General features: G+C 40.9%; 3 protein-coding genes across 8 annotated transcripts in view; 1 reads left to right on the top strand and 2 right to left on the bottom strand.

The window, feature by feature from the left end:
• The window catches only part of Rho-5 (rhomboid-5), a 365,864-nt gene extending 360,860 nt beyond the window's left edge, over positions 1–5,004 (bottom strand). For all 6 annotated transcript variants that reach the window (XM_076794749.1, XM_076794766.1, XM_076794785.1 and 3 more), the window contains exon 1: positions 4,871–5,004. The gene's annotated coding sequence lies outside the window, so the exon portion shown is untranslated. The remainder of the gene's footprint in view (positions 1–4,870) is intronic.
• Positions 5,005–7,466: 2,462 nt separating this feature from the next.
• Positions 7,467–11,820, bottom strand: LOC143355549 (uncharacterized). Its single transcript, XM_076790496.1, has 6 exons — positions 11,683–11,820; positions 9,030–9,132; positions 8,668–8,846; positions 8,112–8,410; positions 7,572–7,666; positions 7,467–7,515 (listed from the first exon to the last, which is right to left on the bottom strand). Exons 3-6 carry the CDS (start codon positions 8,819–8,821, stop codon positions 7,467–7,469), a joined length of 597 nt encoding a protein of 198 aa, XP_076646611.1. The 5' UTR covers positions 8,822–8,846; positions 9,030–9,132; positions 11,683–11,820.
• On the top strand, positions 9,773–15,554 carry LOC143357970 (facilitated trehalose transporter Tret1). The gene is made up of 5 exons (XM_076794738.1): positions 9,773–9,972; positions 11,727–11,906; positions 13,095–13,291; positions 14,040–14,346; positions 14,655–15,554. Exons 1-5 carry the CDS (start codon positions 9,897–9,899, stop codon positions 15,278–15,280), a joined length of 1,386 nt encoding a protein of 461 aa, XP_076650853.1. The 5' UTR covers positions 9,773–9,896; the 3' UTR covers positions 15,281–15,554.
• Positions 15,555–15,792: the final 238 nt, after the last annotated feature.

Here is a 15,792-nt window from a genome sequence, read left to right as displayed (position 1 = left end):
TGAGGACACAGATTTGTTAGCAGTTGCCTCTTGAACATTTGTACAAACTGAATGATTAGGTTTTCAGATCATTTAATTAAAAAAGAAATGAAACTGATAATTTCGTTAGATTCTGAGAAAATAGCTGGCAACATTTTATTTATGGCTTCGATGAAAATCGTTAAATGAAATACAACGAGATTTTGCTACGTTCGCGGAAAATTCGCGTGCTTATTATTAGTTTACTCGACGCAATCGTGAACAAAAGCGCCAAAGTCAGCTTTGTATTTCACCGTAGAGCTGCTGTCGCAGAAATATAACAAGAAACTTCAAGGTAAATCTCTTATCGAGCACCCAAAGACTAATACTCCCCGAACAATAGCAATCTTAAAGGAACGTTAAACGAGTTTTCTCGAAGGAATTTGCTATGTCGGAGGGTCCGCTCCCGTTAACATAAGTATAATAACTTCTATTCTGTCTTCTTTCGCTAATTATTCCGTGACTTTAATGATCCTGAATTTCTTATGTTTTCAATGGCGCCGAAACTTCGGTAACGAAGTAAGACCTACTTAACTCTACTTAATTGACCTCCGCGAGGTAAGATAACTTACTTTCCCGACTTTTACGTTGACGTAACGTGGAACGAGAGCGTGAATTAAAGTAAATTGGAAATCTAATTGACAAATCGCCGTGAATATCGAATGATCTTCCGCCGAGAATATTTATGTCAATAATCAAAACTTTTCCAAGATATTCAGTAATGTTGCATCTTATTTTTTAATAAGAATTCATACAACTTAGAATTCCTAAATAAATTGTTGTTTTACAAGGAATAGTTTTACGTGCTGTAGCAACAATAGCATTATGTAACTTACAGAAGTTTTAAAAAGAAATTGAAAGTGAGTACGGGGTTATTGACACAAGGGGTAGAGTGAGGGTGTCTCAGATCGAAAAAATTGATCGGTTGTCGCGAGTCCCCCTTTAATGAGCTCGAAGAATCGGAAAGTACCGTCTATTGTTAGAATGATCGATTTGTGGGCGGCAGAACGCAAAGACAAGCGGCTATCTGGTGGTTACAAGGGGTTACTGATGAAAACACTTATAAAGGATCTGATAGAACCAAGAAAACGATGCTCGAGGGAAAACAAAGGACTTATTTATAACTTCTTGAAACTTTCTATTTATACGTTTCCTTTTTATTATGTTAAACACCGAATTCGTTTTGTCGGTCGATGCACTATGTTGCCTATAAACACTGGGGGTCTTAGAAACGATTCCATCTTCGAAACTCAGGACGCTCAGATATTTTTCATTACCTTATTTATTAACCATTTTGTAGGTACTAACGTGTTTGCACCAGAATTTGTTTTGTTGCTCAAATAAAAGTTGCATTGACGCATGTAAAGGAATGCTTGACTTGTACTACTAGTGTCTTAAGAAAATCAAGGAGAGACAGTCAGTCTATGGTCAAACAGCAACTACAGAGTTATTAGAACAGCACTAAAATTATTGCTGTCATTTATTCCATCCTAAAAATTCATACTAATCATCCTAAGAGTTGCATCACTAAGGGAAGAGAAATACTTGACCTCTACTACTAACGTCTTAAGAGAATCAAGTGAAAATACCCAGTCTGTGGTCAGACGCGTACTCGAAAGTTATTAAAACATCACTGAAGTTGTTTCATACATTAAATCCTGTGTAAAAAATCACACAGATCATGATCAACAAAAAAATCTTCACCTATAGTGTAAACATTAAATGTATACTTATGATTTCCCTATTCAACTTTCCACACAATTGTGCTAATAACGTACAAGACCCTCGTTAAAAATTATTTCTACCGCCCATTCAATCCAAAATATCCACGCCAACTCTTCGAAACAAAAAAACTGCACTCCGACAAAACAAAAACTTTAAAACCACACGTATTTTCATTTTCCACTTTTTGAACTTTCATCCCATTTCCATTTCGACTATTACACAGCTCCGAAAAAAATGTAAAAAGTTTCCGATTGTCCTCGAGCTGAACAGGAGTGCTCGTGGATCGCATATAGGCCACTTGACACGTCGAATAAACAAATATCCAAATAAATCCCCGAAAAATCACGTTCACCGTTTACTAGTCGCCCGGTCAACGGTGGTAGGCGCGTGAAACGGCCGCGTACCGTTTACTTTCGATTTACATTGCCAATAATTCAACGCGGCCGGCGCAGTTATGCAGGTAGTTATGCCTGCAACGTATGTCATCTACACGGTGGAACATGTGTTACGCGGACTGGTACTGTATAAAGGTTCGCAGGTGGGATTTCAGAAACGGCAGGGGCCACTGGAAACCTGCCAGGTCTCCGTGTTCGATGATTCCGTATTAAACTTTCAATGTACGGCGGCGGACGTCGCGTCGCAGAAAGGAGAAACGAACGTTCAGAACGAAGTGATGATAAACGGCCATTTTATTAAAGACTCTGTCCACAGGAACCGCTCGGAACCGTTATGAACACCACCCGGAAGTTGTGCAGGTAGAGGGGTTCACGAACTCATTGCACTGCAATTGCTACAACTTCCGTGAGGAGAAGCATAGAGCAACCGTAGACTACCATCGATTCTAGATCCCATGTGAATATTGCATAGCGGTCGTTCAAAAACTCGGACGTTTAAACGTCCAAGGCAATCGCCGGGAAAAGTTCTTTGGCCATTGTTTCAAATGTGTCCACGTTCCCCAGCTGCCGTTCGCACGGGACTAGATGGCGAGCCAGATATAGAAAATAAATGTCGGATAACTTCCGAGCTTCCGGGTGTATGTCTCAAATAATAAAATAAATGCTTTCTTTTAGTAACGATTTCGGTATTATTTCTGGAGATTTTATTGACGACAAGGTTTACTGGACCGTTTGGCACGTGTTTTCTTGGGTAGAACGTCTTGTTGTGAAGTTTTATGGGCCTCAATTTATTTTTACTCATTGCGCTGGATCTTTTATCTTTGTAATTATTGATACTGGAGACACGAATAAGGTCTTTTTTTAAATGATGTGTAAAGAGAGCTCTTAATTAAATGTGCAGTTATCTGGTACCAAGTTTTGTGGGATTCAATTTATTTTTATACGAAATGCTGTGCTACCTTCTTTATTTGTGTAATTGCTGTTATTAAGGGATGGAGTTGATTAAGGTGTTTTTGAAATGATGTGTAAAGAGAGCTTCCTATTGGGAGTACATATTTGTGCGCATTAAACTTGTAGCAAGTTTTCAAGCAATTTTGGATGGAATTTATGACGTGTATTGGAGCTAGTTAGTAAATATTAGAGAGTACGTTGCTTTCCAGATAGTGATATTTAATTTTCCTGTACTGTTGAAGTTTATCAAGATTTGCTGTTTGACCCTGTTTCGTTTAAAGTCTGACGGGTTAAATATTACTTGGTCATTTATCTTGGAGAACGAAGATGACGAAATGGTTTTTGTGCCTTAAATTAATTGACTTCTTAACGTTATGGGTACAATGAGCTAGAAAATATTAAGTCACCCAAAATAATACGAATTTTGTATTCTTGGAAGGTGACAGTTTGTATTACAGTATTAAATTAATAAATAAAGACTGTGTTAGATTGCTATTATAAACGCAGAAAATGTGTGTGGAGTCAATGTTGCTCTAACTGCCTTAAAAATAATTTTTCTATGGACAACCTACAATAATATTTCTTAAAAATTAATTGTTTAACTAATTAAGCAGTAATGTGAAACTATGCACAGCTTTAAACGACATATTTATTGCTGTAACAACAGTTTTTAATTCGCTTGTAGTGTCTGACCATGAACCGACCACTTTCCCTTGCTCATCCTCGAATTTTCAGTAGTACAAGTCAATGATTTCTGCCTGCTACGTATTGATATTCATATTTTTGTAATTAAGAGACTTATAAAAGTTCTTTAGGATAATTAAAATCATCGTTGATATGAATGAAATAGCATACAATAGTGCAAGTCAGTTATTTCTACGTAAATCGCCTAGTACGTTTTAAAATTTATGTTCCCCTGATTATGAATATCATAAAAGTTCATTAGAATAATAAAGATCATCCTTAATGGACGAATGAAGCCTTATACTAATTGGCAGTCGTTTATCTGTACACGTAAATATTGTATTCTGGTTTCAAAAATACTGAAAACATTTTCTACAAATGTATCAATTAAAATTCATCTCACTTTTTGAACGATCAGCTTTTACATTACCATTGTTAACTGTACAACAATGCATAATAGTAATCCAACAATAACATGTAAATTCACTGCCGAAAGATGTCCGAGAATTGTCGATAAACCGAAATTATTCATAACATATCTAAAATACAAGATAAAAATACAAAAAAAAATATACTTTCATGATGTATCCACTTGTAACCATACAAGGTTCTTAAACCCTCTATAAAATCTTGATCACAATTCTCTGACAATTCCCACCAGCTTCCCAAAGTTCGAGGTCACGCATCAACAACAAACGTCCCATCAACAATACGAAAACGTATACTCTAAGACCCAAGACAATCAAATTCTCAGCTGAAGACCTCGAATCCCCATTCCAACAAAACATCCAGCTGATGAGTCCAACTACAGCTAATTGTCCAATCGCCTCCCCGAATTTACCGTAATCGCCCCTCGGAGCAAGTGTCCAACAACACCGTGCCACACACACACGGTGGCCAATCAGTGTTGCCAATTTTCCAAACAAGACCACCGAGAAACCAAGATCCATTATGCCGTGTCAACAATACCATCGAATGAAGCATTCGCTGTCATGTACGGTAGGCCAAGGAACCTTTCAGATCAACGACCCCGAACTTCCGGAACACGGTGTATACAAATCCCCGTTGGGGGTCGAGGGTCGGGTGATGATACTCACATTAGGTCGTGGTCGTGGGGGGATAAGGGTGCGTAGCACGCGTAATCCTCGTCACACCTCGTGAAAAACAACCGGCACACACTGGTCACACTGTATCGAGAGCACACCCGAACCAGTTTCACTTGGCCGACGAATGCATACGTCGCACACGAAACCATCCAGAACTACTCTAGAACAGCCCATCCGACGCTGGGGTGGGCGAAAAGAAGTCACTCGGTCTCCATCGCGGCGATACTTAGTCCCCCCTTCTCCCTCGATCCCTTTTTCAATCTATCTCTGCGGCAGGGAGACAGAGTTCACGGTGCATAATACAGAGACAGAGTCAGAGACGAATGGGACAGGCTCTGACCGCTATGGAACACCCTAAAACGGTTCATGCCTGCTCTCGGCCACTGGGGCTGTTCAGTGATCCATGTTCGGTCCTCATCGTTTCCCGCGTTCCAGGTCGAACGGCGGGTCCAGGACGACCCGTAGAATGGCCGGAGCCTGGCAAACCGGATCCCCGATCGCGCCGCCCATCTCACGACCCAGTGTCCCTAGGTCCCGAGTCCGGGGAAAAAAAAATCGGTCCGAGACCCCTGGTCCAGGTGTCCAGGTAGTCACCGAGAGCCTGATCACTGAAAATAATAATCAAGGTATACACGGTCGACCAGCTGCGACAGATAATTCCTCGAACGCACAAACGACCCTGGAAACGATCAGGGAACGTCGTCAGCCAGCAAGGAGGACGGCACTTATGGTAACCCAGTTTCGAGATTTGTCGCTTATCCCCGAGCTGATCACCATGGACCGTTGTGGCCCGACACCTCCGAAGTTTGGTTATGTGAGGATGATCGGGCTAGACTCGGCGAGGCATACGGGGAATATATCCGATGGCACACTGCTACGACCAGCTGATGGGCCCGAGGTGGGACAGACGAGGAAAACAGCTCTCGCCTTGCTCCATTTACAGCAGGTCGGTGGTGTTCACGGGCGCACTCTTACCTAGCCAGCCGTTCCCGCACGCACTGTTGTCCACTATGGTCCTTGACGCACCATCGCATCGGCGAACATGCACACGCACATCCCGCGAACGATCCGCTGGAAACCGTCGAGAACGGGGAACGTGCGGATGAGAACGGTGCACGCATCGAGTAACCTCGCGCAGCCAAAATGGTGGACGACACTCCCGTGTTCCGTTTCCACTCGGTCGCTAAGTCACCGCTTTCCACGCATGCCGCGCCTGTCACCGCTCCGACCAGCCACGGAATTGTTTCGGTAGCGGCACGTTCGTTGCGATACCGTTTCACTGGGATATCCTGCACCGTTCGTCGAGGAGATAGACAGAGAGCGGAGCGCACTGGAACCGCCTTTTGGTGCACAACACAACACACCACCTCCGTACGTGTAAAGTGGACCACCCGCCTGGCGCATCCGTTCGTTGCCATCCGTTTCCGGGGCCGGGTTACCGTGCACGGCCGATCATCGCCGGCCACAGGATCGGGTCGTTTCGAAAGGGGCAAAACACACTCTCGAGCCGATCACCTGATCGTTGCGTGGAAAAAAGATCCAACGAAAGAAGACAGCGTCGACAGGCTCCTCGTTCAGGGCATTCCAGCGCAGGCAGGGTGGACCGAGACGAACGCCGCGCCATCTGACGACTAAACTGCTGACCCGTCGACTGACATGGCCGCGCGACCAACCCTCGCGTCAATAACAATCGAATCGCGCAACGGGACACGCGAGCTCGCGATATTCTTCGTCTACCGACACCACGGCCAGAACCAGACGTTGCATCGTCCCCAACCTGTAAACGAAGAACGAACGCGAAACAATAGAAACTACGGTCGCAAGAGCCAGACGCGATCCATCGCGCGATACCCCCGTTCGTATTTTCGATCAACCGCGCAACGAGGTACTGCGGCGGCTGCGCGATTCGGACTGAGCGCAGCCTCGCATGGGAACCGTGCGGCCGAGGCCGGAAACGAACGACCACGCACGAACCAACGGCCAATCCGACGCGAGCGTGGTGACACCTGCAGTCACGTAGCAGAAACCGCTTGGGGTGGCTGCGTTTAAGGGGTGGATGGATCCTATGGTCAGACAGTGACCTGCCTGATATTACTCCGACACCGTGTGCTGGAAGGAAAGTAATGTTCGATGATGTTGATCGCATTCTCTTCCTGTGGGATCTGGAAATTATTTAAACATGATTATTTTAGATTCGAACGTATCTGTGAGCTCCACGATCTGAGTATAAATATATTTGTTTCAATGACTTATGTATCTTTTGTGTACAATTTTTCGTGCTTTCCAATAGTGAAGGAATTTGTTTACTATGTGTCTTTTCTTTTAGCTTGACAGTAGAACCGAACGGATCATTACTGGTTCCTGAGTTTTTCTTCTGTCATTATTGAAATCATAGAAATGTTTTCGTGAAAAATTATTTAATAAACTTCCTTATTCGATCATATATTGTAATAAAAACCGTAGGAAGTGGAAACGAACTCAATCTTGGGGTTATTGTAAAGCAACATACCTCAGTTGAATTTAATGCGGAGTAATTCTAGTGTTAAATATATTAGCGAGATATGAAAATTTATGTAAATACTGGTTTTTAATTGCTATTAATTAAAAGGGAGTTGGAGTACTTGTGATATAGCTGCCTAAAGTAATAATATAAGGAATGGATATACTGGGAAATTAATAATTAAAAATTTACGCCGGGTTTTCCGTAGATTCGTAGTATTTAAAATTCCAGTCTTGTGCTAATTCTTCTTCTTCCCCTTTCTCTGAAACCGGTTCTTCTTCAAGCACCTGAAACATTATTTTAAACTACTTATACTCTGCACATAATTATGAAACAGCTTCATTGCACAAGTCATTACTTTACAAAATCTGTAACACATGCTATATGTCATATGCTATACACATATAGAAATACTATACACATTCTCGAACTTTAAAATATGTAATAAAATTATACAAATATTGAACTTCGACATTTCGTTTGACTTTCCAATAAAAATTAAAATCATTGCAAAATCATGTGAGTCAATGTAGGGTCTCTCTAAACTGATGCTGAAAAATAAATAGAAAATTTAAAATAACTTGACTTGAATTGACTAAGTGGTCTGATCGTTGCATACCGTTTCTACTTATTATTGATTCGTACAGAAACGAAGTCTCGTAGAAAGAAATGTTTATGCTCAATACTTTCGACTTAGCCTTTTTCACGTATATTTAAACTAATGGTACATACTGTGTCTTGTTGAACCATGGATCGATAATGCTGTAGTTCTCGATTCGCCTCTAATTGCCACTGATTCTTTTCAATGCATTTTCTATAATGTAACAACCAAAATCCGAGATAATTGACTGGATCACCAGGCTTCTTCGCTACTATCTCTTTCATTGCCATTTTCAAAGGTGACTTCAGATGGTTTCTCAACCATTCGCCATCATATGACAATTCGAGATCGTTCATTAAACACTCTAAACATTTCACGTCTTTTTCTTCATCTGTTACCGTCTCTTTTTCATCTTTCTGATCAGGATCAGCTTGTTCATAATACATAAAAGACTTCATTTAATATTATTTTCCTATTTCAATCTAATATTCATACTGTTTTCTACTTAATCACGATTTGAAAACAATTTTCTTTTAATAATTTTAACAAATTAAAGGAATAATTTGATATGCTTTAATTCTTTTAATGCTTCTGCAGTCTTAAACTCTATCCTGTCGATTTCTGTCACAAATCCCTAATTCGAGTAAACAAGAACATCAAGTATTCTAATCTTTCGGCTCAACTTACCGGAACTGCTTCTTAACACACCGTTGTCTTTATCAATGTCACGCGACTCTTGAAACTCTTTCATACTCTCATGATCCAGTGCATTACATTTACCCAAATTTACAGTTGCAGGCAAGAAGTCTATCTGACACCGAGGCGGCGACAGTTGTGACATTAATAACTCTTTCGCGCTCTGTTTGCTGGCGACAACGTTTTACGATGCGGCATTACAAATATTTATAATATAACACCGCGAAGCATGTTTCGCATTAAATTCTATTTTCCGTAAAAATAATCTCGGCAAATAAAAAAATAAATCCAATATTCAACGCCCGACGAAATTATTATTCGCGAATATAAATTCCAGAATTTAATTAACTTACGTTCCGTCGGAACGAATTTTATTCGCGAACGTGGTCAGAGGATCTGCGACCGTTTTTTCTCTCGATGGTGCCCGATCCTTTTTCGTCCTTGAAGATTTGTACCCTGAAACAAAGACACAAATGTTGAAAAATGCATTCAGTTATTTCCTACAAAGGGATTCATAATTACGACAATTTGAAAATAAAGAATATAAAACCGGTCTGAAATTCATTCAATTATTCCCTACAAAGGAGTCTTTATAATTTCAGCAATTTTAAAATAGAAAATATGGAACCGGTCATTTGTGCTAGTAGATTTGGTGTTAAATTTTCGACAGCGTCTACGAGTAGGAAAACTGTTATTGTCGCTGATTCGTGCGTTCAAGGAAAAATTTCTTTTGCACGACTGATTTATAACGGCGTGATCTCAGTGTCAATCTCTCTCGCAGCTCTAATAAATAGCTCAACCGCAACAATAGCGTCTCGTTCACTATTTTTACCGCGATTCAGCGATAACTGGTGCGAAGCGATAACATATGAATCACTTACGGTGTTTGCCTCTCCACGAGTCTTTCAATAATTTATGCCGCCTCGTTCCCGTTGCCAAAGATAAGAAAAATCAGCCCAGGCTAGGATCCGAAATGATAACGAATTTTTCACGCGCAGCCAAATAATCAAACTCTCTCTCTCTCTTTCTCGCGCGCACGGAGGGCGTATAAATACATCAAAAATCTTATCGGAACGCAAATTTTCCGATCTCGAACGGTATCTTCCGGGTATAAGTTTCGCGGGGCCACATGAGTCAGTGCATGCAACTGTACCCGGCGAGATAGAAGGTGCATCACATCCTGCACATTCCCGTGGATCCGAGAAAAATACGAGACAGAAATGGCCGCCGAGGATCCGGAGGATGATAAAGCCAAAAAGATCACGATCTGGACACAGTGGCTGGCCGCGTTCGCTCGTAAGTAAACGCCAAGGGTGGCAGAAATTATTGATTCGATTTCGTGTTAACGGGACCCGCGGAATTGTTCGTGTGTCGTGTGAAAACGTTTTCGCCTACGGTGAAAATATAGAATTTCTCTGTAGAATAATTAAAAAATATTTAAAGATGATGCATGTCTTGATCTGCTTGTCAAAAACAAAGTCTTCCAAGAAATAAACATTAAAAATATAGAGAGCCAATGATGTCTATGAAAATAATTACAAAATTATGGATGTCATTCGTCGGCTATTCAGAAATCAAATAAAATCTTAATACGAATATCGTGTAGAGGGTAAATGAACGATGTCTTTTTTGCTTAGAAAGAATAAAATCTTGTCTAAAATGCACGTTAAAAATATAGGAAACAACAGTCGATCATGCTTTTAAAAATATTAAAACATGACAAATACCTCCGTCTCTTTATCGGAAATAAATACCTGTTTAAAATGTAAAAGTTACAAGAAAATTATGTGGGGGATATGCAAAATGGTAAGAAATGGCAATGGAAATTATTGAACAACTTTTTAACGTCCCACGAAAGGCGAAGATGTAAAATTATCAACATTTTATTCATGTAAATGCGATTATTTCGTTCAATGTCATTAACTATGATGTTCTATATTCAATGTACGAATAATTTTTGTAGCAAATTGAATATAACAATTCATGTCAAATTATACAATTAAATTTGGTCGTTCATTCAAATCGAAAACCTAAATTAAATGTACTATTTTATATGAAGATAGATTTTTTAAATTGTAAAATTGTTAATTAAAGCATTATTATATACTAAGTGTATATATGTACGTGCAAATCATATTGAAAGCAACTGAGAATGCTCTTCATCTTAATGCCAAACCAAACGTTCTTGTATCACATAATTTCACTTAATCAGAAGTGCAAATATGCTGACTTTTATCAAATCTGCATAACAAGAAGCAAGTTTGAAATTTATGAAAGGTTGGAAACATGTTCCATTCTAAATAACAAATTATTTTCTATTCAAAATCTAGAATTTAAAATAAAACCAACTAACAATTAATATTATTACTAGACTATGCGTCTGTGAATTTGTAAAATTCATGCAAAACGTGTATATTAACAGAAACCAATAATATGTGTTTTATAATCAATAAATTTTCTTATATTTTAACCAGACATCGAAAAAATTGTACAACTTTTTAATATGTTCTATCTAATGCATAGAACATAGTACTTTTTTAAAAAACGTTCTCACATTACAAGTTACGATGAGAACAGATAGAGGACAGTTTGTTAAAAGTTTGATACACGAAGTATTTTCTTGTTCTTCTAAGGTTCCATAAATCTTTTTTGTTTGCATATAAATATTATATCAATATTAACACATAGACTGTTCATCCGGCTGAGAAAGCTGCGATTAATAAATAAACAAATCTATGTACACAGATATTTTCTCAAAACGCGACATACCAGCTTCGCCAAAATTGTTTAAAAACGGTGTACTGCAATCCTTGCTTTTCACACGTAACATGTTCTGCCAGTAGTAAAGCGATCCTCGGTATAATTGTTGCTAAGATTAGATCGGTTTAGAGTGCAGTGTATATGTATTCGCCGGGTGCATCAAGATGTTCCGTTCGGTCGTGCACAGGGGAGGGGGAGGGGGCGACGCTTGTAGAGCTATGTCTATGTATGAACTAATGAAATTACTCTCGCATCTGTTGACACAACTGTTTCATGGCCGTTTGTGACAGTCAGCTTAGCTGTTATCGGAAGTGGTCTCGCAAATGGCTGGGCATCGCCGTACTTGGCTCAACTGACATCAACGGAAGCGAGCGTGCCTTTGAGACTGACAGATTCCGAGGCGTCCTGGGTAGCCTCCCTTTTAAATCTTGGCCGCCTCGCCGGCGCTTTGCTCAGCGCACTGTGTCAAGGTAAGGTCGATTCTTCGCAGTCCGGAAGAAAATTCGTCTAGCCAACCCCCATTAACTCACCCCCGGCACGGACACGTCCCCGAGAATCGCTTGAACTTGAAAAACTACTCAAACGTGTCCGGTCAAATATAATATAAATCCCCGGTTCCAATCAACGAGAACATAACTTTTCTCCGTTCTCCGCTCCCTCTAAGTAACAACGTGTAACAATTGTTTATACTTCCGTGAAAACTCCGCTTAATTCTCCACCCTCTTCACCCTTTTTCCTCCTCTACCGTCTCCGTTCACAAAATTTTTACTCGAGGAGAAGCTACCTCTTTGCAGTTTGTCTATCAGCAATAATTTAATAGCTTTTCAAGAATCGGAGGTAACAATTAAAGATCAGATCAGATTTACTTCGCATTAGTCTTTCTACCCTTGCCGAAACAATGTTTACAAAAGGCTGGCTTCCTTCGTAAATAATTCCAAAAAGACACGAACCACACCTCGATACAACTCGTTCCAGTCTCAACAATACAAACTGCATAGTCAAAGGCTTCTTACACAGCGAATCGCAAATCTAAAAGGATTGAAATCAAACGTTTCGTGATGTCACCTGCCTGCCTACCACCGTGATAAATAAATCCTACCGCAAGCTAGAAATGTTAAAACAATTTCTTGCTTAAAAGATACGCAGACTCGCAAGCTAAAGCCATTAAAAAGATTTCTTACAACATTTTCCTCAGGGTTTTCCTCCTCGCCTAACACATTGCAGCAGATAAGCCTGCTCTTGAATACATTAAATTCATACTCAGTTGATCCGATCGATCCTTTCTTGCAGCACGCGATCAGCCGGCCGACCAAGGCAAACAATGGCGAACAACATTGTTAGCCGTGAATTCAAGTAAGAACAAGGCAGCCACGACTCAGCACTCGTAGCAAAGCGTGATATGAAAATTGCGGTACGTAGAAAATCGAAAACGGCGAGGCTCGATTCTAAAAGCAATTGTAAATCCCTCCGCGATTCGATTCAGAGTTGATCGTTCGTATTCCGAGACGGCCAAGATTAACGATTACGATCTTCCGAATGGAATATTTCCATTCTGAGAGAATATTTCGAGGATCCAATCGAGCGATTATTGGTACTGAGTTGTGGTGATCTTGTTCTCAGGAAACTGTAACTTTAACATGTCACACCGTCATCTTCAGACTATATTGGTAGGAAGAGGGTGCTTCTGCTCAGCGGCGTTCCGATGGCCACGAGTTGGGTGCTCAGTATTTCTGCCACATCGGTCATGTGGCTCTACGCCTCCAGGATCAGCTCAGGAATTGCGACAGGAATGCTATGGAGTTCTCTCTCGCTGTATCTGGGCGAGATCGCTGACCCCAGGATCCGTGGATCGCTGGTAAATTCTGAATCAAATGGCATGTTCCCGATAATATTTAAAATCGTTCAATTATACATCTTCATTCCATAATACAATCTAATCTTCATCCCTAATCTTTCTATCAACCACTAATTAACCAGCCGACTTAAACTGCAGGCTCAATCCTTTCAATGTTCAAGAACATGTTCAAAGAAAGATTCAATTTTTATAGACTTGGTATAAATTTCCTGCCGCTTGCATTCGTTTTAAAGTTTCAAATAAAACTTTTCTGCATCGATTGCAAGGCACTGGAACTGAATAAAAATTTGTTTCTCCTTTTAATAGTCCTAATAAGTTGCCAATTCTGTATCGATACTCTTGAATTCCTTTTATCTCTCTACTGTTTTGCATTTCGTCTATTCATTTGTGCCATAAATACGTAAAATCCACGATGGCCCGATGGTCGTCTGATGATTATCGAAAAAAATTGAGTACGTTCTCAAAATGTTGCGTAACAAACCTATCAATTTTGGAATTGAAATTCTCAAAGTCTGCGTTTCAAAAAATTTCCAAAGGTAGTAAACTAGTCTAACAATAAATAAAAAGAATTCACGAGGTCCCAAGGACACCTAAGCAGGCCATTATTAAATCCAGTTAAATCCTCTCGCACGCATTAAAGACAAAACTAGCATCGAAACCGCAGATCCGAATATTTTTTTGGCGAATCACGAACGTGCCCAATCAGATCTGTAGTCCGATAAAGCGGTACCTGTGGTCACGTCCTCAGATATCCATGAACGTGAACGCATCCTCCTTCGGCATGGTTCTGGGCAATGCGATGGGTCCTTATCTGTCCATGGAGATGTTCGGGTACGTGAGCCTCGTCCCGAATATCCTCTTCATAATCCTCTTCAGCCTGATACCGGAATCGCCGTATCATTATCTCTTGCACGGGGATATCGACAAGGCCGAGGCATCCTTGAAGTGGTTCAGGCGAGAAGCTGACGTCAAGCCGGAGATGCGAGAACTCCAGGAATTCGTCGACGGGGCTCGGACTAATATTTTCCTCAACTTGAAGGAGTTCCTCCGGCCAAGTACCCGCGATTTCTTTGCTAAAACTCTCGCAAAATTGTTCTCCGCCGAGGCTCAAATATTAGGAAACGATATACCGGGCGAAGAACTTTCCGAAAAATTTTCTTGCTGCCCGTTTAGATCTTCCGGGCAACTCGGGCAAAACATTCTCGCGTTTCCTAGTATATTGATCGAGGGTAGACAAACACAACTTGCGAGAGAAAATTAATTTCGACCCTTCGCACTCCTAGGTCAATTGCTCAGAATTGACTAATTGCTCGGAGTGCAAGAGGTTAAGACAAACTTAACCGATCTTCGATCTCGCTTCCAGACAATCTGAAGAAGGTCCTGCTGGTGCTGGGACTCTACGGTTTCACCTACGTGAGTGGATACAACGCGCTGTTCACGTACGCTGAGATTATAGTGACCAAGAGCCAGATCGACGTGAAACCTAGCTTGGCCGTGACGATTTTTGGGATCGCGATGATCGTGGCTGGATCGACAGCCACTTTATTAGTCGACAGACTCGGCAGGAGGTGTCTTCTGATCGTCTCCGGTCTTGGATCTTCGATAGGTTTAGCGCTGTTGGGCCTTCATTTCCATCTTCTTTCTTTAGAGTACGATGGCGGTAGTTTGACCTGGCTGCCTATGGTTGCTTTAATATTGTTCAACATTTCTGTGTCCGCCGGTTTGCAACCGGTCCCCAGCACCATCATGAGCGAGGTCTTCCAGGCGAACTTGAAGAACATGGGCTGCTTCTTCGTCAGCTCCAGCAATGCGGTGTTGTCTTTCGCTAGCGCGAAGACTTATCAACCATACTTAGACCTGGTCGGTGAAAAATACGTGTTCTGGACTTACGGTTTCGCCATGCTGTTCCTGGCGCCTTACGTCTACTTCTTCTTACCGGAAACCACCGGCAAGAGCCTGATGGAAATACAACGAGCGACTAAAACATAGAAAGAATTCTGATCATCCGAATCCTTCATCGTTCATCAACTTCGCGCACTCCGAGGTGAAACTGACTGTAAGCAGTATTAACGTCCGTGTAAATACTGATAAGAGGATACTTAGAGGATAAGCATTAGTACAAAATATTGAAATTATTTTTCACGTGAACGAGACTCGAACAAAATTATTTATTGTCGTCAAGGAATCTCTTTACGTTGAAAAATGTACTCGCCTCGGCCACTCGGTAAATATTTATTAACTGAATAAAGAAGATCGAAATCGTTATTGTTTATTATACCTCGTGCACGATGAACGATGCTATAGCCGTGACGTGAAAACAGTGTTTACCCACAAACTCTCGATAACAGAACAAAAATCAGAATGAGAAGCAATTCCTTCTTTTTCCAGTCCCCTCGCGTTGGATTCCAGTGTTCTCCCAGCGAAGCAAACTGATTAAAGTTCCATAGTCATACGACTATCTCCAATCCTGACCCGCGTATTATTCATACCGGATATTTACT

The sequence above is a fragment of the Halictus rubicundus genome, chromosome 1, assembly GCF_050948215.1.
Source record: "Halictus rubicundus isolate RS-2024b chromosome 1, iyHalRubi1_principal, whole genome shotgun sequence".
In the NCBI taxonomy this organism is placed as follows: Eukaryota; Metazoa; Arthropoda; class Insecta; order Hymenoptera; family Halictidae; genus Halictus; species Halictus rubicundus.
Note: the sequence above shows the minus strand (reverse complement) of the source record. Positions and strands in the feature narration are given on the sequence as shown.

Coding starts and splice junctions, on each gene's coding strand:
- LOC143355549 (XM_076790496.1), bottom strand. CDS start 8,821: ATGTCACAACTGTCGCCGCCTCGGTGTCAGATAGACTTCTTGCCTGCA. Junction 8,411..8,667: donor TGTGTTAAGAAGCAGTTCCG/GTAAGTTGAGCC, acceptor ATTATGAACAAG/CTGATCCTGATCAGAAAGAT. Junction 7,667..8,111: donor CCATGGTTCAACAAGACACA/GTATGTACCATT, acceptor ATAATGTTTCAG/GTGCTTGAAGAAGAACCGGT.
- LOC143357970 (XM_076794738.1), top strand. CDS start 9,897: ATGGCCGCCGAGGATCCGGAGGATGATAAAGCCAAAAAGATCACGATC. Junction 11,907..13,094: donor GCTCAGCGCACTGTGTCAAG/GTAAGGTCGATT, acceptor CGTCATCTTCAG/ACTATATTGGTAGGAAGAGG. Junction 14,347..14,654: donor GAAGGAGTTCCTCCGGCCAA/GTACCCGCGATT, acceptor TCTCGCTTCCAG/ACAATCTGAAGAAGGTCCTG.